This window comes from Chamaea fasciata, unplaced genomic scaffold, assembly GCF_029207755.1.
Source record: "Chamaea fasciata isolate MVZ Bird 193981 ecotype frontalis unplaced genomic scaffold, bChaFas1.0.hap1 SCAF_27, whole genome shotgun sequence".
NCBI lineage: Eukaryota > Metazoa > Chordata > Aves > Passeriformes > Sylviidae > Chamaea > Chamaea fasciata.
Window position 1 is genome coordinate 4,155,528 of NW_027094112.1, and position 19,848 is coordinate 4,175,375.

General features: G+C 60.3%; 1 protein-coding gene across 1 annotated transcript; it reads right to left on the reverse strand.

Moving 5' to 3' along the window:
* Window positions 1–756: 756 nt before the first annotated feature.
* STARD3 (StAR related lipid transfer domain containing 3) lies at window positions 757–19,795 on the reverse strand. The gene is made up of 15 exons (XM_066205083.1): window positions 19,723–19,795; window positions 15,019–15,268; window positions 12,066–12,143; window positions 11,784–11,861; window positions 11,640–11,693; window positions 11,419–11,536; window positions 10,299–10,394; window positions 9,098–9,153; window positions 8,295–8,387; window positions 7,062–7,124; window positions 5,986–6,081; window positions 5,410–5,489; window positions 4,967–5,071; window positions 3,709–3,802; window positions 757–1,697 (listed from the first exon to the last, which is right to left on the reverse strand). Exons 2-15 carry the CDS (start codon window positions 15,229–15,231, stop codon window positions 1,593–1,595), a joined length of 1,329 nt encoding a protein of 442 aa, XP_066061180.1. The 5' UTR covers window positions 15,232–15,268; window positions 19,723–19,795; the 3' UTR covers window positions 757–1,592.
* Between the last annotated feature and the right edge of the window lie 53 nt (window positions 19,796–19,848).

Genomic DNA, 19,848 nt, shown 5'->3' on the forward strand with positions numbered 1-19,848 from the left:
TGCCCGCCCTGCTTTTATGGCCCCGCTGGGGCTATTTTGGGACACGCCGCTGGCACCGGGCGCTGCCAAGGGGGGAGAGCGGGGGCGGTGGCACCTCGGACACGTGTGTGGCACCCACGGGTGTGTGTCCCCCCCCTCCCCGGCTTCCCGCCATGGGGACGCGGGGCTGACCCTGCCAACAACGTGATGGCAGCGGCAGGACCCCCCCTGGCACCTGCCCAGGGCACGTCTGGCCTTTCCCTGTCCCCCCCGCAGCGCTGGGGTGCCACGTGCCACCCCTGTGCCATCCCAGTGCCACCCAGAGCGGCCGCACCGCTGACCTCGGAGGGACACTGGGGTCCCTCCCTGTGCGTCCCCCCCGCAAGGACAGGGGTTTGGGGCTGTAGGGACCCCCAGATGAGCTCTTTGTAGGGCCAGCAGTTAGGTGCCAGTGACCCAGGGCTCATGTGGACGTGGCTGGTGACAGGGAGGACGTGGCGTTCCAGCCCCCCCAGGTGTCCCCAAGCATGGGGGTCCCACGCCAAGGGATGAACCCAGGACTGGAGGGGCACTGGGGACAGAGAGAAACGCTTCAGCTCGATGGAGCTGCCAGTGCCACCACGGGCTGGGGGACAGTGCCACCCATGGCCAGTGACCCGAGGAGCCTGGAGACCCCACCCTTTGGTGCTGGGGGCGCTTCAGGGTGACCCCAGCCCCACATGTGCCCACACCCCTTCGATTCACTGGGTGACAAAGGGCACACGGGTGACACGGAGCTGCAAACAGTGCAAGGCTTTAATTCAGCCCCCACAGATTTTAGGGGGAGGGGGGTATGGGGTGGGGGCAAGGACCCCCCAGGCCCCGGGGGGGTGCAGAGAGCCCGGGGTGGGGGCTGTGGGTGCCCCCCTCCCTCACTGCAGCCCCCGTGTGCGGGCGGCCCCGCGCTGCTGCCGCTGCTGCTGCTGTTTTTAGAGCAGCACACGGCGCTCGCAGGTAGAGAAACGCAGTCGCCCCCGCACCCCCACCCCCAAACCCCCCCCCCCCGCACCCCCAAAAAGGATCAAAGTCTCTGCTTAAGGCAAATCCCGCGCTGGCTCCGCCGGCAGCTGCAGGTTTGGGAAGGAGGGGGCTCGGCCAGCGCCAAGGGGAGGTGTTTTTGGGGGGACCCCAGTACTGTCGCCGGGGTGGGGGGCACAGTCCCGGGGTCACGATGGGTGTGGGGGGACACAAACTGTGCCACAAACTGTGCCTTCAGCCGCTGGTGGAGGGGCAGAGCTGGGCACAGGGCTCAGCTGAGCCCTCACCGACACGGCCACCACCTCTGTCCCCTCTTCCTCACGGAATTGGGGCGCAGCAACGGGAATCTGGGGGTGCCAGTTAAGCCCCCAACCCGTTTTTGGGGAAGGGGAGCCGGCCCAGCCCCCGAGGGAGGGCAGGGCAGGGATTTGGCACAGAACAGTCGGGCCCAGGGCCCCGATTGGGGGCAACCGTGGTAGGAGGAGGGTCTGAGCCCCCCTGGCTCAGCCCACGGCTGGTAGTGGGGGGACCCCTCCCTGGACGGGTGCAGGGTCCTGTCCCCGTCCCCGCAGAACAGAGAGGGCACTGGAATGTCCTCAGGGCTTGGAGCAGAGCTCGGCCACGCGCTGGCGCAGGTGGAAGGCGAACTCGAACATGGTGGCGGCCAGGCTCTGGTGGATCAGGTACCGGGGCAGGCGACCCTGCGGACACAGGACAGGGACACGGGGCCGTGAGGGACGGTTTGGGGCTGGGAGGTGCCCCCATCACACCCTGGGAGGTCCCAGGGACAGGGATGCAGGGCCATGAACCGGGGCTGGGGACTGGCCCCATCCCATTCTGGAGGGTTTCAGGGACACAGAGCCATGAACAAGGGCTGGGGGTTGTTCCCATCCCAATTCACGGTGTTCAGGGACAAGAGGATTTGGGGCTGGGGGCTGCACCCAACCTGTCTCTGGAGGGCTCCAGGGACAGAAGTGAGGGCTGGGCTGGGGACTGTCCCCATCCCATCCTGGGAGGCTCCAGGGACAGGGACACGAGGCCATGAGCAAGGCCTGGGCTGGGTGCTATCCCCCACCCCATCCCAGGGATGCAGAAGCCATGAATGAGGGTTGGGGTCTGCCCCCATCCCACCCCACCCCAGAGGGATCCAGGGATGCAGGAGCACCGCTGTGCGGAGCTGCATCTCTCAGGGAGCTTCAGTCCGGGGGAGGAACTGCAACGTGGTTGGATTTCTCTAAAAAAGCCTTGCACGACTCACCCCCCACCGCCTCGGCCTCGGCTCCGTGGTGGGAGATCCATGAAAAAGTAATAATCCTTGTCTCTGGGGGGGGAGGGAGCTGAGGCAGGGCTGGGAACTGCTCCAGGGGCACGGAGGGATGAGTGACCAACCCATCCCGAGGGTCAGGCAGGCACAGGACACTCTCCTCCCCTGGGACTGGGGTGGTCCAGCACAAATCTTTTCCTGGAGTGGGTTTTCCCTCGGGCACAGGGGGCAGGAAAAGTGCGAGGCCGCCGTTCCAGGAGCCATTTCAGCCGCTTCCCGACAGGAGCTCCGGACCCAAACACACACACGTGAGGAATCCTCGCTCCCCCAAGGAGCAGGAAGGGATGAGCCACGGGCTATAAATACTCCTCCAGGGCCGAAGGGAAGAGCGAGGAGCTGCGGAGGGGTCTGGGCGCTGGCAGAGCCCCTGGGGAAGGCGGTGGGAGCACTTGGGGGTTTATTAATAGCTCGGCATTCCTTCCACGGCGGAGGAGGCGGCGCCGGGAGCGCTGGGCCCGGGAAGCACAAGGAACCTCTTTTCTTTCCGAGCCCCACCGCGAGGGGGGGGGGGGGGGTTGTTACCCCTCCCCAAAATCTGCCCGGGATGGGCGCCAGATCCACGGAAGGAAAACACATCCCTGGCACAACGGGGCGGGAAGGGCACGCTCTGCTCCGTCCCGCTCTCGGCGCTTCCCCAAAACCTTTCCCGAAGCGTTTGGCAAGACAGGCAGGAGCCGCTGGGCTCTGGGGGAAGGGAGGGGGCCGTGGGAGGGGAGGGGAGGAGAGAGGAGGGGGCCGCAGCGCTGCAGCACAGCCGAGGGATGAATGGAGCCTTTGTGCTGCTGCGGCAGCGCCGTTACCACGTCAACCTTCCGCGGAGGAAGGAACGGGGCCAACTCCGCTCCCGCATCCGCCCCATCCCGGTCCCTCCGTGCGCTGCCTTTTGTCCGGGACACCGGCAAGGACACGCGGCTCCACAAATAACTCCGGAGCCGGGGCAGTTCGCTCCCCCAGGGGTGGGTTTTGGGTGGTTGTGGCCGTGCCAGGGGGCTCGGGAGCAGGGAATTGCCGCTCTGGAGTGTTCCCGGGAGTGGCCAGGCACAAAACTTCCAGTGCCTCCAACTGGCTTTGGTCACCAACGAGGAAAAAAAGCTCCTCGCCCCCAGCCCTGCACTCAGAGGTGAAACCCCCAAGTGAGATCTTAAATAAAGAAGAGCTTCCAGGTAAGGAAGAGCTTCCCAAACTCCCTCTGGGAAAGGAGGGGGATTTCGGAGTAGTTTAACCCTCACTTGCCAAACCTGAGTCCCTTCAGGGCAGTGCTTGCTAAGAGGCCACTTCCATGGCTGCTGGGATCCCTGAGCAGGGCCTCGGGCTGCTGGATCCCAGGGGAGAGGGGAGAGCTGTGCTGGGGACAGGACACAGCAGCCTCACCCAGGAACTGCCTTTACCTTCAGATCCGTGTTGAGAATCCAGATGAAGGTGCAGACCTTGGCATTGCTGGGACATTTCAGGACGATGAATCCTCCAGGTCCATTCTCACCCCTGGGGAGGAAAGCTAAGAAGGTCAGGCAGAGCCAGGCTGGAATTCTGGCTGGGATTCTCTGCGGCTCTGGGGTGCACCGCACGGAGCTGAGCCTGGCAGTGAAGGCCAGAGCCCAGTGGGGCAGGAGCAGATGCTGGGAGCCTGGGAAGGTGTGTGCCTTGGCTCCAGGTACACGAGCCAGCACGGCAGGGCAGCTTTCCCACAGGTGCCTTGGCAGCGCCGGTGCCAGGGCTGCCGGTGGAGCAGCAGCTCTGCCTCTGGATCGTGCCAGCTGTTCCCCACGGGAAGCTTTCCCAGGCACAACCCTGGGTGCAAACAAGAGGTCTCAGGAAGCTCTGTGTGCTCAGGTCAGGCTCAGCACTTGTCACTCCAGCCCCCAGATCCTTCCCGGCACCATCTGATCCGTCTCTGAGACGGGAGCTGTGCACACACAGCCCAAATACAGATTTCCCTTCCCTCTTCAGAACGCGCTATTTTTGCTGTGCGCGTTCGTTAAAGGATTTTTCCAGGCCCTGAAAGTCCCCAGTTCCTAAATAGACTGAGGCAGCTCCAAGGGCTCTGAGATAAAATGTCAATTACTTTAACCAGATTATTCAGAAAACCAAAGTGGGAGCGCGCAGCGGCACAGCTGGGCCCCAGCAGGAACAAGGAGTCCTTGTCTGACGAGCCCGACCCCGCCGGGATCCATCACCAGCCTGTCCCTTCGGAAGGGGAGAGGCCAAAGCCCCGCTGAGATTTTGGGAGCTGGTCCATCCTTGTTTCACCCCTCAATGCCTCAAATTCGGTGAGCGAGCAGTTTACGAGGAGCAAAAGGCATGTGAGAGGCCCGGAGCCACAGCCAGCTGTTTACTGCCCCTCAGAAATTCCTGTTTGGGAATTAACAGTTACATAAACAGGATGTGGGACTGGGATGGGGTTCGTGCTGTTACTGGTCAGCACCTCCACTCCCCCGAGCTGGGAAACGCCCCAGCACCGCTGACAGCGCAGAGAGTTTCTTGAACAAAGGGAGACGAACAAGGGAAGCGAGGTTCAGCTCCACAAATAGCTCAGCTTCCTGCAAATCCTGCCAGGAAGGCAGCAGGGCTTGCAGTTAAGTGGCTCTTTGCCTTGAAGCTCTGGAGAAGTGCGTGATCCCAGCTAAAAAAACAGCACCTGCCTCTCACCTGACGTACTTGGAGAGCGGAGGCTTCAGGCTGTGCGTGGTCGACATCCCTGAGGAAACGTACCTGTCTCTTCTCCTCTCGATCCGACGCACGTTCACGAAATCCCTGCGCAAAGAAAGGGCTTAAAAACACACCCGGGATGTGGAGGGGGCAGATCCCGCTCTCTGGACTGCTGGGAGAGGCTGTGGCAGGGCTGTGTCAACACAGGGACAAAGCACAGCCAAGCACCGATATCTGGGAGCCCGAGAGAACGAGGTTTGGAGCTCTGAGAATTGTTCCAGGAGTGTCTGGAGGAAATTTCAGGGGCTGCTCGCCCTTGGGAGCATTACCTGCAGAGCCAACCAGCCCATCAGAGCTCCCAGCAGCCCAGAGCATTCCCAGTGCCCCGGAGAGGTCTCCCTGTAGTTTGGGGGGTGTTTAGGGGCAGTGCGGGATGAACTGACCTTGGGGACACCACCCCGCCGGCAGCTCCGGCCGCCACGTCGTACGAGACGATCGTGTTGTCCTCAACCCGCTGCAAGATCTGGGGAAGGGCAGGGGAACAAATAAACAAAAAGGAGGGAGATTTGCTCAGATTGTACCTCCAGGCCTGCACGTGCCAAGAGGATACAGCAAATCCTCCCCCGAATCAGCACCAGGATCAGACCAGAGGGTCTTTTGGGGCAGAGGGCGATGAGCGCTGCCCACATGGGTTCATCCCCCGAGTTTTTGGGGGGGCACAGGTGTCACCTCCAGCTCCCCACCACGAGGCCCAGACCCTCCCACCAGGCAGAGGCAGGTTTGGCACAGCCCTGGCCCCCGTCCCTGCCCACCTCTCGGGCTCTTGGCCGGGCACAGGCGCGCAGCCGGCTGCCGCGGAGCGCGCGGAGCGCACGGATGAGCGGCGGAGATTTAACGCCTCGGTGACTGGGATCCAGCCCGGCCCCAGCCCCGCCAGCAGCCTGTGTTGGACAGGGAAGCTCCAGCTCTCCGCTCCAAGGAGCTCCTGTGATTAAGCCATCTTTGTCCAGCACGCTCACCTGGCAAGCTGCCACTGTTCTGTTCCACAGGATCATCTTCTCGGGCTGCAGAATCACCTCCTGGTAAACCATTTCAGGAGAGCACTGCAGGAAAGCCTGAGCACAGAGCCAGAGCAGTCAGCCAGCCCCTCTGCTCCCCTTGGGGGAGATTATTTTTAAGGAAAACAGGGCAAAACACAAAGGACAAGTGGGATCACAGAGGAGGGGAGGGATCACAGAGGAGGGGAGGGGTAAGGCCTGCCTGGCTCCCCTCCGTGCAAAGCCATGGCAGTCACCCTCCTGTCCCAGTGCTCCCAGCAGCCTGGGGGGCACACGCGGGGTCAGACACCTCAGGATTTGGGAGCCACTGAGCTCTGCCTGTCTGTCTGCCCCCCTCCCACCACTCAGCAGTTTCCCATGCACCACTGCTTCGGGAAGTTGCATTTTTGACTCTTTTCTTTTTTCTCCCCAAGCCATTCCAAGCTCCAGCACACACGGCATCCATTCCGTTCCCCCCCCACAATCCCCAGGGGAGCGCGGGGATCTTCGGAGGCAAACGGTTAACGCGGCGAAGTGGGACCATCCAGCTTTTGCCGGTGAACACAGAGCTGCTCCACTGGCAGATCCTGCCAACGAGGCAACATATGCACTGGAACAAAGAAAAGCCACGGCAGCACCGACGCTTCATTAAAGCGTGGTTCCCAGCCAAGCCACTCCAGCTTGGGAGAGGGCACGGAGCAAGGCACTTCCGAGCGGCTCTGCCCGGTGCCAGGCAGCAGCAGACGCACGCTCAGCCCTGGCCTTGCTGGCAATTAGTTCCAATTAGCCTCCTTGGTCAGATTAGTCCGAGATGCTGGGGTTGGAAGCGAGTCTCGCAGTCACCTGCTCCCGACTCTACCAGCGGAGTCTGGGGCCCTGGATATTTACTGGGGAGTTTGTCTGCCGGCCAAGGGGTTTTCCTGGAGAGATTCCCTAGTGCTGTTCGTCTGTCTCAAGCACAGGGAGTGCGTTCTGCAGCCTGACCTGTCCTGAAAGCTGAGCCGTGGCTCTTCCCCCGTGCCAAAGTGACCAAGGAAGCAGCCCAAGGATGTTCTTACCTTTAAAATAAAGATCTTGCCGTGGAAAGGGATTTCAAAAGTGTAAACAACATCACCGAAGTCCTGTGAAAGAGACGAGAAAGTTGTGTTTTCATCAGTAAAAGGGATTGCTTCTATTTAGGGTGAACTTTGCTAAAACTCTGAGGCTCCTGTCATCCCCTGGCCCCCCACACCAGGCAGCGACCTCAGCACAGAAACCGCCCCGAGCACATTTCAGTCGGCCCTGCCTGGATTTCCATCAACAAAACAATATCCAGAGAGGCAGCAGGGATGAGACAGAAAAAGAATCCGCCCCGTGCCAGGCTGCAAACCCCATGTCAAGGTCACATTCCCTTTGTAGCAGCACAGGGGTGCGAAGGGGGTTCGCTGCCAGCGCTGCTGGTGATACCTACAGCTGAGAGGAGCGTCCCCGGAGGGGCCGGGGATGGGCAGATGAAAACCTTTCATCGTTAGCCCTGTGTTAAACTCTGATTAGTCTATTTAAATCCATCCCCCTTTGGAAAAAGAAAACAATCTGCCCAGCTAGTTTGGCATCAGACAAAGGATCACTTGACAGGGGAATTTGAAACACCAGATGAGACAGCAGTTTGCAGGATTCGCACCCCCCCCCCCCCCCCCGCCCCCCAAGTCATGTTTCAACCTCGTGAAACAAGGTTGGGTTTGGGGGGCAAACCCCTCCTCTTTCTCTCTGCTCTTCCGAGAGAGAAAAAGCTCTGTGCACCCCAGGAAAGTCTGGAGTAGGCAGAGCCACAGCCCAGATTTACACCCCAGCACCCACCCAGGTTCTAGGTGCTGGGGAAGGAGGACACCAGTGGGGAGTGGGAAGAGCAGTTAGTGTCCCATGTGGGCCAAGACTCCAGTTTGGGCCCCCAGCAGGCTCAAAGGCACCTGGCCATGGAGCAAGGGCAGGGCTGGAGCTGTGGGATCAGCATTCCCCCGCTCCTTCCCATGGCTCTGCATCCCAAGGGTGATCCGGCCACCCTTGCCCGCACTCCGGACAGAGGGAGGAGGGAAGGGCCCTCTCCTGTCAAACTGCAAGGCAATTAAACGTCTAATTAAATAAGAGGGGATTTTACATTTAACTGAACTGGAATAGATTCCTAATTCAATCAGGTAATTGTAACGCTTGTTAATTTTTCATGGCGCAAGGAGGTTTCCAAAGCCTCGTTTGTCCCCGTTTTTGCTAAGCCATCCATGCCCTCTGCCAGCTGGGGAGGAAAAAACCACACTTGCATTGTTTTTCTCGAACTTCCAGTTCTCCTCCTGGGCGAGGATTTGGTCCACAACCTCCATGGCCTCTTTGCCTTGTCGGACATACTCCTTTTCCTGGGAAAGAAGGGAGGATTTCATTAGCTGGGCGTGCAGGCAGCTCGAGGAGTGTGTGTGAGGCTGCTCCCCCCTCCCCGGCCTGGCAGAGGGAAAGGGGATCAGAAATCTCTTAATTTGGGTCACAGAGGCCTCGTTTTGGAGCTCCAAGTCACGCTCCCCACCCTGGCTTGGATCCACACACCAGCTGCTCCCGCCTTAGCAGGAAGGTTTCCAGCAGGCAAAGGGCTCTGGGATGTGCAGCTTCCTTCCTGGAGCAGCCAGAACTGGGGCTGAACAGGAGCAGGATCTCTTGGAAAAGGGCACAAAGCCTGTGCCCAGCCAAGTTTTGGGGAGGTCAAGGGCCACCCCTCAAGCCCCAGGGGACAGGTGAGGTGATGGCCATCCCAGAATGTGACCGAAGGGCCGGGGATAGGAGAGGGAAGGGAGAGGGACAGGCAGGAGCAGAGCCAGAAAACATCCCTGTGGGATGCTGCCGGGAAGAGCACACAGCTCTGGGGAGGGGGATAAAGCTGGGGGGCTCAGATGACCCCTCCTGCAGCGACCACGATGCCACCAGCCCCATGGCACAGAGGAGGCTCAGCCACACGTCCCCAGAGCTGAGGGGTCTGCAATGGGGGGCAGCAGAACCTGACGGGACCACAAGACTGAGGAGACTCCCACAGCCCCACATCAGCCTGGAGCCAAGGGCAGGGCCAGGCCCTGTTTACCTGAGTTGTCAAGGCCTTCCTCCCCACACCTTCCTCATCAGACTCGTTGTCTGAGCCTACGGGGAAGCACCAATTAACCCTGAGTTAATGAACACCCGCCAGGTACCACCTCCCTCCCTCCTCGTGGGGGACAGTGTCTGATCCCTGTCCCTTACCCAACAGGAAGGGCTGTCAGTGAGGATGACTCTGGGCCTGTCTCCCTGAACACCTGCTTGGCTCTCCAGAGGGCTGAGCTCATCCCGGCTGTCAGCTTTACCAGGAACAGTGTTCCAGAGGGCTGAGCTCATCCCAGGTGTCAGCTACACTGGAAAAACTGCTCTGGAGAACTGGGCTCATCCTGGGTGTCAGCTACACTGGGACAACTATTCCAGAGGGCTGAGCTCATCCCTGTGTCAGCTACACTGGGACAACTGCTCCAGAGAGCTGGGCTCTGCTACACTGGGAAAAGTGCTCCAGAGGGCTGAGCTTGTCCCTGGTGTCAGCTACACTGAGAAAAGTGTTCCAGAGAGCTGGGCTTGTCCCGGGTGTCAGCTACACTGGGAAAAGTGTTCCAGAGGGCTGGGCTTGTCCTTGGTGTCAGCTACACTGAGAAAAGTGTTCCAGAGGGCTGGGCTTGTCCCGGGTGTCAGCTACACTGGGAGAAGTGTTCCAGAGGGCTGAGCTTGTCCTGTGTGTCAGCTACAATGGGAAAAGTGTTCCAGAGGGCTGGGCTTGTCCTGGGTGTCAGCGACACTGGGACAACTGCTCTGGAGAGCTGAGCTCATCCCAGATTTCAGCTACATCCAACCCAGCTGAGATGTCCCCATTCCCATGGCAGGAGCTCTCCGGTGCCAGCGCAGGGCAGTGACACGGCCACCAGCCCTTATCCTCACCCACCTGTGACCACCCCCCCCAGGGCAGCATTTTCCAAGCACACAGCTCAGGGCATTTAATCCCAGGCCCACACAAGGCTCCAGTTCCCCAGGGAGCTGCAGCAGGGATGAGGGTGGCTCTGATAAAAAGATGCCACGTGGAGAGCGTGGCAGTGCCACCCCTGCCCAGGTGTAGGCACAGAGAAGGGACCCTGTTTTGCAGTGTCAGTTCTTGGAGGCTCTGCCAAGGGTTGGGATAACGAGGCAGAGCTCGGGGAAGAGAAGATGGAGTGAGGAATTCCGTGGTGGGGTGAGCACAGGAAGCGAGGTGATGGCACAGGTGACCTTACCTGCGAAGGACTCGGGTGGGGAGTAGAACTGTCCCTCGGAGAGGGCTCGGGGGTACAGCAGCGGCCTCGAGGCTGCAGCCTGGGCTGCCAGGAACCCTGGGAATGGGAGCACGAGGATTTAACACCTGGCAGCTTCTGGGACCCCAGCCCTGCCCAAACACCCCTCTTGTTTCCCACGTTTTCCCATGTGTTTTCCCACTGACAGCAGCCAGCCTCAGCTCCTGTTTCCTCATCTTTTGTCTGAGACGTTTTATCTGCCCCGGAGATCAATGGGCTCTTCTGCCTGTCAAATAATCCAAAGGCGATTAAGCATCTAATTAAATAAGAGCTTCCCCTGGAAGCAATTTGGAACCTGAGCCTAATCCAATAGAGGCATTAAACACTTGATCATTTTTCAACTTAAAGCCTCCTTGCAAGACCCAAACATCCTCTGGTGCTTTCCAGTCAGAGCATTTCTGACTGAGCCCCGCCTGACAAATGCCCCTTTTAGTTTGGTGTCATTTCCCAGCCACTGGCTCCTGGGAGAGGGACAAACTCCTTGTGCTGCCCTAGGAATGGGCAGCTATTCCAGGCCAGCTCCCTAGAAGGACCCTGGAAGTTACAGGGTGATGTGTGAAGCATTAGGTCAGCCCCAGTCCCTGCTCACTGTGACCTCAGAGACCACAGGCCGCAGAATTTCACACCCCATAACTCACCCTGCGCCACAGAATGTGTCTGTGACTGCAGCAGCCCCCCTGGAAAAGGCTCCAGCCAGAACCAAACACAGATATCAGGGACAGGGAGTCCAACACTCTGCCTGGCATTTGCTTCCCTGGTTCCAAACACTTTCTCCCATGCAGAGCTGAGCTCTGTCTCCAGCATGTCTGGCTGCAGGATACAGCCATTGGGAAATCTGGCACATTTTTCTCCCCTCAATTAAAATATGCTTTTTATAATCTGGTGTTTCTGCCCCTGAAGGGACTTGTTGACCATAACAGAACTGAGTCAGGCACTTCCCATGCCAGCCAGCCTGGAGATCCCTTTCCCAGAAATGTCACATCAAGGTGCTGCCAGAGCAGCAGCAAACCCAGGCCCGGTTGGATCTGTCCAACTCCCACCAGAGAGGAGCAAAAAGACTCACATCGTTCCTCTTCTGCTTCCTGAGTTAGGACTTTAAAATCCAGGAACCAGGTCTCCAGCCAAGCGATGACAAACGAGACGATGGGAAGCAAATACCCAAAAGCCCCTTTGGTCAGAAGCTGTGTGGAGAGAAGCAGAAACCACAGGGATTGACCCAAACTGGGAATAAAACAGCGCTGACAAATCACAAAGCAAACTTCCTGCGAGCCCAGGGAAACCAACCTCGGAGAGGATGACCTTCACGATCAGGAAGGCACTGGATACCAGTGTAGTGACCTGAAAAATAAGTGGACAGAGGTCAGGCCCCTGAGAAGCCCAGGAGGAGAGGGAAAACTCCCCGGAGGAAAGGCCAGAGTGCCTCCTTACCGCGATGACCCACCAGTGGCGCAGGCGGACGACGGCGTAGCCCAAGAGCAGCACAACGAAGCGAAACAGAGCCAAGAGCTGCAACAACAAACACCCAGAGACACCAGTCACTGCCCTTGTCCCTCTGCCAGCTGCTGGGAGGGCAGGGACAGGCGCCAGCTCCCGGGGAACAGATGGGTCAAGACTGCACCAGGAGGGATTCACCGAGGTGGGCGAGGGGAGACCCCGGACCCTCCCGGCCCCACTGAGCTCCAGAGCCCTGCAGGAGGCTGAGATACTCACAAAGATATCAAAGAACGAGGTCTTGAATTCATAGTTGATGATTTCACTCCTCAGGTTCTCCCTGATGCCCACCTTGGTCTGAGTGAGACAGGGAAGCAGGAAGCTGTTGAGTGCACTGATAAGAAACTAATGGGAGAAGGAGCCAAGCAGTGCCCGGGGTTGTGGCCAGGTCAGGGAATGAACCTGGAATAGAAACGGTCCCACAGGCCCAGCGTGGGCTCCTCTGCCAGCACAGGACCAGGGAGGATCCCACACATTTCCTGCCACATGTTTCCCCCGCAGGATTCACAGTGAGGAGCATGGGTGGGGCAGGAAGGACATTAAACACCTTTAGGAGGTGATTTCCAACACCCAAATCCTCGGCTCAGCGCAGCCAGTGCCACCAGTTCCTCACAGCCTGGAGCCCCTGGATGCACACCTGCCACTGCTGCCTACCTGGCAGATTCCAGAGGAATGGGAGGAGACAAGGAAAAAATGGAAAACCACAGGGAAAATGTCCCTCAGGAACCCTCACTAACACACTGAACATCTTCCTGTGGGGAGTCTCGGGGTCGCTGAGGACCCAGAGGGATTTAAGGATCCTCCTCATGCAAAGCACTGAGGGGACCCTCCTCCCTCCTGCTGGCTTCCCACAGCTCCCAGCAGTGCTCCAGGAAATCTGATGGAAGAAGGGAACCAGCAGGATCAAACGTGCTGGCAAAAGGGAAGAGGGAGGAGAGGGGGATGTCACAGCCACGGGCTGCAAGGGAATCTCAGAGAGGCAAAAACACTCCCTGGGATTGACAGGAGCGTGGAAAAAGCTCACCCCGAGCTAATCTAGGGTCTGACAGCCCTGGTCCTTTGGCCACCATAAATCCTGGGAGCCTGGAATGGCTGGCTGTGAGGAAGTGGAGGGCTCAGGTAACTGGAACAAATGCTTCACCTTTAGGCTATGGCTTTGGACGGCGCCCAGCTGGCCGGGAGCTGGCGGGGCCGGCAGCTGGTGGATGGGCTGTGAGGAACGAGCTGGTGGATCTCGGGCCAGTCCTTGGCAGCCAGGGTGTCCTGGCACTCCAAGGGCAGCCACTGGGAAAGGATCCCTCTGGGTCAGGGCTCTGGCTTAAAACCCAGGGAGAGGCAGGCAGAAAGAGGGGGGTGAAGCTGGGCTGTGCCTCCAGCTGACCTGTGGCTATAGGAGTCAGGCCAGCTTTGCTCAGTGGCCACTGAGAACCCCGTTCCCCCCTCCCTGGCTCCATGGGATGCTGCAGGAAGGAGGAGACACAGGGAGAGCTCTGGGTGATGGTTTTTGCGGGGTGTTTGTGGTGGACGGGCTGTGAGGAATGAGCTGGTGAGTGCCAGCCCCTGGCAGAGGGGTGTCCTGGCACTCCAAGGGCAGCACAGGCAACCACTGGGATTGGGAAGGGATCCCTCCCAGTCTGGGATGGGGTTTAATACACAACAAAGGGGCAAAAAAAAAAAAGTGGGGGAAAAGCTGGGCTGTGCCTCCAGCTGACCCGTGGCCACGGGATTTGGGCCAGCTTTGCCCAGTGGCCACCGAGAGCCTCAACCCCACACCCCGACTCCACGGGATGCTGCAGGAAGGGCGAGACACAGGGAAAGCTTTGGCGGGGGGGGGGGTTGTTTTCAGCTTAAACACAGGCTGTGCACCAGGCAGATGAACCACCTGAGGCATCTCCCTGGCTCCGAGAGCACCCAGCCTGCACAATTACGGTTTGCTTTTAACGAGGGGCAATTTGCTCGGCTTATCTCGCGGCGAAGGAAAACGGTTGGATTTTAAAAAAAAAAAAAAAAAAGAAAGAAAGGGAAAAAAAAAAAAAGGCATTAGTCATGATATCAAACCGTTGCTCTTCATAACCAGGCAAATAAGCTGCTCTAATGGCTTTAAATATGCAGCATCTCAGCTCGGGGCCCAAATATCAGCACTTAGTCACTCATTAATGGCTACCTGCACGACCCACGCTCGGCATCACCCTGGTGACCGTGCCGGGATTATCTCCTGGGGGCTGGAATTCCAGCACCTCCCCGTGAGAGAGGACTGGGACAAGGGCAGGGGGGGCCGGGGTCCAAGCTGGGCGGGCAGGACATCGTCGGCATCGCTGGAATGCTGGCTGGGAGATGGTTTTTCTTAAGGGGGTGGGGAGCAGGGGGCTCTGGGCAGGGTGAGGAGCTGCCGGCCCCGACAGTCTGTTAAGTGCAGACACCCAGAGATAAGAAGGGCAGAGATAAGAGCTGCTGAGGGAGCAGTAGGATTTAGTGCTGATAAACGCAGGCCAGAGCCCAGGGTTCTATCTGTTCATCTCTGCTCCGGGTGTTCCAGGGGAGGACATGGAGTACCTGAAACCAGCCAGGGCCGGTTCAAGGAAAATAAAAACAAAATATAGCCCAGGGAGGGACTTGGACTTGGTGGGACTGAGGTAAATAAACTGGATTCTCCCTGTTATTGCAACACAAAGCAAACACGGGCAGCTTGCGAGTTGCTTTGGAGGGAATCAAACCACTCACATCCCCCTCAACAATCCCTTGGGAGGTGGAGCAGCACCTCCAGCTTCCCAAAGCGGAGGTTCGCAGCAGAATTTTGGGATCAAAGCCCCTGGAGGATCCTCCCCTGCTTCTCTGATGCTCTGAGAACACGGCAGCAACAAACCCTGGGAGGAGCTTTGCATCAGGCCGGGGGAGCAGGAGGGGAATTTGGCTCCACTTGGTGATTCCAGAGGCCCTGGATCTTGTTACAGCACAACAAAGGGACGGTGTTAACAACCCCGGACAGCCCCGACAAAGCCCCGAGGCAGGAAATGAGCTGGACTTTAGTTTACACTAAAGAACAGCGGCTCCTTGGCCAGCGCTGGGAACAGCAAACAAAGATCTGTCCCGCGAGTGCGGGAACAGAGCAATTAACGGAGGGAACTGAGTTTAAAAAGGGCAAAGATTCCTGGGTTTGCTTCCTCCAACTCACGTTCAGCTCGATGATCCACAACAGGGAGATGAAGAGCAGGTCGAAGGTGACGAAGAGGCAGAAGGTCCTCCTCACATCCGAGATGGCTTTTCTCTTCTCCGGGGAGAGGAAGTACGGGGAGAAGCCCTGGCTCTGGGAGAAGGAGGAGCTGATGGAGGCGATGGCCGGCAGGCTGCGTTCCAGGTCGTGCTGCAGGTCCGTGGGCTTGCTCATCCTCCGGGCTCGGCTCCGGGGACATCGGCAGCGTCACCTGCGGGGACACACCAGGGGACCCTCAGGCCTCGCAACACCCCGGCTCCTGTCCCACCCTGACGGCAAATAATCCCGGGAGCAAAACAGATCCCAGGGAGAAATTCCTCCCTGTGAGGGTGGTCAGGCCCTGGCACAGAGGAGCTGCCCCATCCCTGGAACTGCCATTGGATGGAGTTTGGAGCAACCTGGGATAGTGGAAGGTGTCCCTGCCCATGGCAGGGGATGAGACTGGATGGATTTTAATGCCATGGCAGTAGGAAAACGGGTTCCAAAGCCCCTGGAGATGCTGAGGCAGCAGGGAAAGGAGCTGCAAACCTCATGAAAATGTTGTGGAAGAAGAAAAAGGGGCCCCAAACCCCATGGAGACACTGTGGACACAGCAAAAAGTGTCTGAGGATGTTTTGGGAGCACTCCCCGAAATCACGGAGCCACCACCCCACCCTTCCCTCTGCAGGGAAGGCAGAGCCTCGGGAGCCAGGCATCCCACTGGAACACATCCCAACCGGCACAGCCAGGAGAGAATCCTGGGGCTGATGCCCAACTGGGCCAGGCAGAGCAGCAGGGAGACAGCAGGGAAGGAGCTGCTCCCTGTCCTGGGATCAGGGAAGGAGCTGCTCCCTGTCCCGGGATCACGGAAGGAGCTGCTCCCTGTCCCAGGACTAGGGAAGGAGCTGCTCCCTGTCCCGGGATCAGGGAAGGAGCTGCTCCCTGTCCCGGGACCAGGGAAGGAGCTGCTCCCTGTCCCGGGACCAGGGAAGGAGCTGCTCCCTGTCCCGGGATCAGGGAAGGAGCTGCTCCCTGTCCCGGGATCAGGGAAGGAGCTGCTCCCAGCCCCGCCTGGCAGTGCCGGGCACACGATCCCGGCACGAGCGAGGTGTTGGAAGGCCGGGGCTGTTTTCCTGCAGCTGTGCCAAGCATTGTATTGAAATCTTTCCTCCCCGTCAGCGCGGCACAAGGAGGCCCCTGTGGGAAGGCAGCGTGACGGGAGCACACGCCGGGGACAAACACGGAACGAGGATCCCAAAACAGGTCGGGCCAGGGATCTGTCAGCCCCGCCGAGTCAACCCCGGCAACAGCCCAGCCGCAAACCCCTGCCCTAAAATCCTCCCGCTCAAGGATGTTTTGCCTCCAAAAAAAAAACCCGCCCCGGATCGTGGTGTGAGCTCCTGCCACGACAGTTCTGTGCCCGCCGGGATCCCGGTGAGGTTTGTCCGCCACGGATCCCACTCGTGACAGCGCCCACGGGAAAAAGGTCACAAGGTTGTGCCCAGGCGTGTGAAGCTCCAGGAGCACCTGCAGGAGCCGAGCACAGCCCGATTTGGGGCAGGCTGGATCCCTGAGCCAGCGGTTTTTTGCATCCCACCCCCGGGAGTGCCGGGGCCGGGAAGGGAACAAAGCTGGACTCCTGTCAAATCCCTCTCGGAGGCGCTTGGGAAGGAGCTGGAATCCTTGTCACTTCGGATCAGCTGCTCCACGCGCCGGGCCCGGCTCGAAGTGACAAAAGTTAAGGACATCTGTGAGGGATAAATAATAAATCCCCCCCCGCCGGGGCCGCCGCCGCCTCCTCCTCCCCTCCAACAGCACTTTGCACTTAGGCAGCCCCTCCCCAACTTTCACAGCGCTTTAAAATCACCCGCAGAGGCTCCGGGGACCCGATCCTGGGATGCTGAGAGGGGTCACAACGGGGTGTTGGGACACGGCAGGACACGGGGACACGGCAGGACATGGCACCAGAGCACCCTGGTGCAGCTCACCCATCATTCATCCCAGCCTTCCCGGGGAGGTTTAAACCGGTTTGGACACAAAACCATCCCGAACCATCCAATTCCCGAGGGAGAAGCCGCGCTGTGGGGCAGAGCAGGAATGTCTGAATCCCAGGCGAGCCTCCCCCACCCCTCCACTGCTCCCTCCAGCAGCTGAGAGCTGGGAGTAGGGGCTGGATGTGGAGAAACGTGGCTGTTCCTGGGTGACAGATGAATTATTGAGCGCTCCATTATGCGTTCCAGCATCCTCCGCATCCCGGGGCCGGGAGGGAGGGGGTCAGGCTCTGCTCCCAGGGAACCAGGGGGGGATCACAGGGGAAGGCCTCAAGCAGCGCCAGGAGAGGGGCAGGGTGGACATCAGGGGGGATTTATTCACTGAAAGGACAATCAGGCACCAAAAGGGGCTGCCCGGGTCATGGTGGAGTCGCCATGCCTGGGATGTCCAAAAAAAACCGTGCAGATGTGGCACTTGGGGACACGGGTTAGGGGTGACATGGCTGGGCTGGGTCAAGGGTTGGGCTTGATGATCTTGGAGGGCTCTTCCAGCCTAAAAGATTCCAGGACTCCACCCCAGTGAGGGGCAAACACTGCTGGGGGGACACTCTGTGCGACAGGTCACAGCCCAGGGGACATTCTGGGTGACAGGTCACAGCCCAGGGGACGCCCCAAGAGATAGATCACATCCCAGGAGGACATCCCGGGTGACAAATCACAGCCTGGGGGACACCCCAAGGGACAGATCACAGCCTGGGGGATGCCCTGAGTGACAGATGACAGCCCAGGGGACAATCTGGGTGACAGGTCACAGCCCGGGGGACACCCCAGGAGACAGGTCACATCCCAAGAGGACACCCTGGGTGACAAATCACAGCCTGGCGGACACCCCAGGGACCCTTCTGGGCTTCTCTGACTTGAAAAAACGGTACCAGGGAAACCTCTCGGTTTGGGGATTAGGAGGTGACAGAGGCTGCAGGGACGAGGGTGACGCCACATCCCCACAGATCCCAGCAGGAAGAAAACACGAGGAGAGGTGGGTGGTGGAATCCTGATCCAGCATTCAGCACCAACACCCAGCAAAACCCCGTCAGCCCAGTGCCACCACCCCGAAACGCCGCCAGCCCAGTCCCAGCGGGACACTGTCCACCAAGACACTCGCAAGGGCTGTGCCAAGGCATGTCCCGACCCTCCAGAGCCTCCCCGGGTCCCCTCCCGGAGCTGCCCTCCTGTCCCAACCCCAGCCCCTCATTAGCCCCGTTTGCTCATTAATGACCCATCGCCCAGTCAGGAGCTTTTCCCACCCCGTGACACCACTTCTCCTTCCTCCCACACGCTTCCCCCGGGCTCACGTGACAATTCCTCCTGTCCCCTCTCCTGTCCCCTGTCCTGGGACGGGGAACACCCACAGCGGGAACCCCCAAAACCTCCTGCAGCCCCCTGAGCCGTGCCAGGGGCAAAGGGATCACCGTGGGATATTCCAGAGGGAGGAGTTTGCCAGGTGAGGGAACACCTGGACAACCAGAGCGATGGAGACCCCGACTGCTGCGCGGGGCACTAAGGGGTGTCTGAGCTTCCCTTCAAAACAACAACAACAACAACAACAACAAAAAAGTCAAAATTCAACCAGAGGCAGAAAACCTTCATCCAAAACAGAGCTGGGAAAGATCCAACAGTTTTGGCAAAGCGCTGGAGGGGCCTCGGTTCAGTGCAAAGTGGGGACACGGAGACCCCCGGGGAGCCTGCTCCCCCCCGGCGCTGCAGGGAGAGGACGGGGAAACTCGGAGAGCCTCGGGAAAAGCGGCATCCCGTATTTCCCCTCCTTTCCACGAGATCTGGGGTGAAACCCAGGGCTCTCCTCCCCGCATCCCAAAGCCCACCCCGACATCTGGAGGTTTCAGCGCTCGGAGCCGCCGCGGGAGCTGTGACCTCCCGGGGCCGCTCCCGGGGGTCGGGAGAGACCATTCCCAAGGGGATTTGGGCTGGGATGTGGGGCTGGATGTGGGGCGGGATTCGGAGCCCTCGGGGCACAGCCAGGGAGGGGCTCCAGGCTCCGGGGGGGTCCCGGCGTTGCCGTTCCTCGAGCAGGGGATGGAGCCCGGGGGCTTTTCCAACGCCCCGGAGCAGCGGGAAGATCCCAGTACCGACCCAGCCCTGGCTCGGAGCCCCCCCGGCACTGAGGGACGGGCAGCGCCGCGACCCCCGGGAGCCCCTCGGCCCCCCCGACACCGCCCCGGTGCCGGGCTCCCGTTCCCCGCGGGTGACACCGGTGAAAGACGCCCGGACCGCAGCGATTCTCACCCTTGGGCCGCCGCTCGGGGTCTCGCTGCCGGGACTCCCGAGACCCGCCCGAGGGGCTCCGGGAGAGCCGGTGAAGCGGGGACAGGGCGAATAACGGGACCGCTCGGGGGGAACCCGAACTGGACCCCCGGTGCTGCCCGAGGCCTCCCGGGCAGTAGGGGCGAGTGCCGGTAACCGGGTGCTGAACCGGGACGGAGCCCCCGGTGACAGCCCCGTCCCGTCCCGCTCCCACCGGCGGCTGCGCTGCTGGGCCCGGCAGCGGCACCGAGGCCCCAGCGAGGCTGAGCCACGGGAGCCCGCGCACAGCCCGGCACCGCCCGCCCCAGCCCCGGGGCCGGGAATGGACCTCAGCCCCCCCGGTGCCCCCGTGTATCCCCCCCGGGCCCTCCGGTACCTCCCGGTGCCGGGTCCGGGTCCCGCCGGGCGCCGCTTCCGGCGCCGCCGCCACCTCCGACCCCGGAAGGGAAACTCCGGAGCGAGGCTGCGCCGGCACCGACCATGGCCGGCCGCGGGGGGAGCG

Bases quoted from the DNA above. Each gene is read 5' to 3' on its own strand.
- STARD3 (XM_066205083.1), bottom strand. From the start codon at position 15,231: ATGAGCAAGCCCACGGACCTGCAGCACGACCTGGAACGCAGCCTGCCG. The intron at 11,537-11,639 runs GTTGGTTTCCCT...CTCTCCACACAG, and splicing joins TGAAGGTCATCCTCTCCGAG to CTTCTGACCAAAGGGGCTTT. The intron at 3,803-4,966 runs GTGAGAGGCAGG...TTTCCTCCCCAG, and splicing joins CCGCTCTCCAAGTACGTCAG to GGGTGAGAATGGACCTGGAG.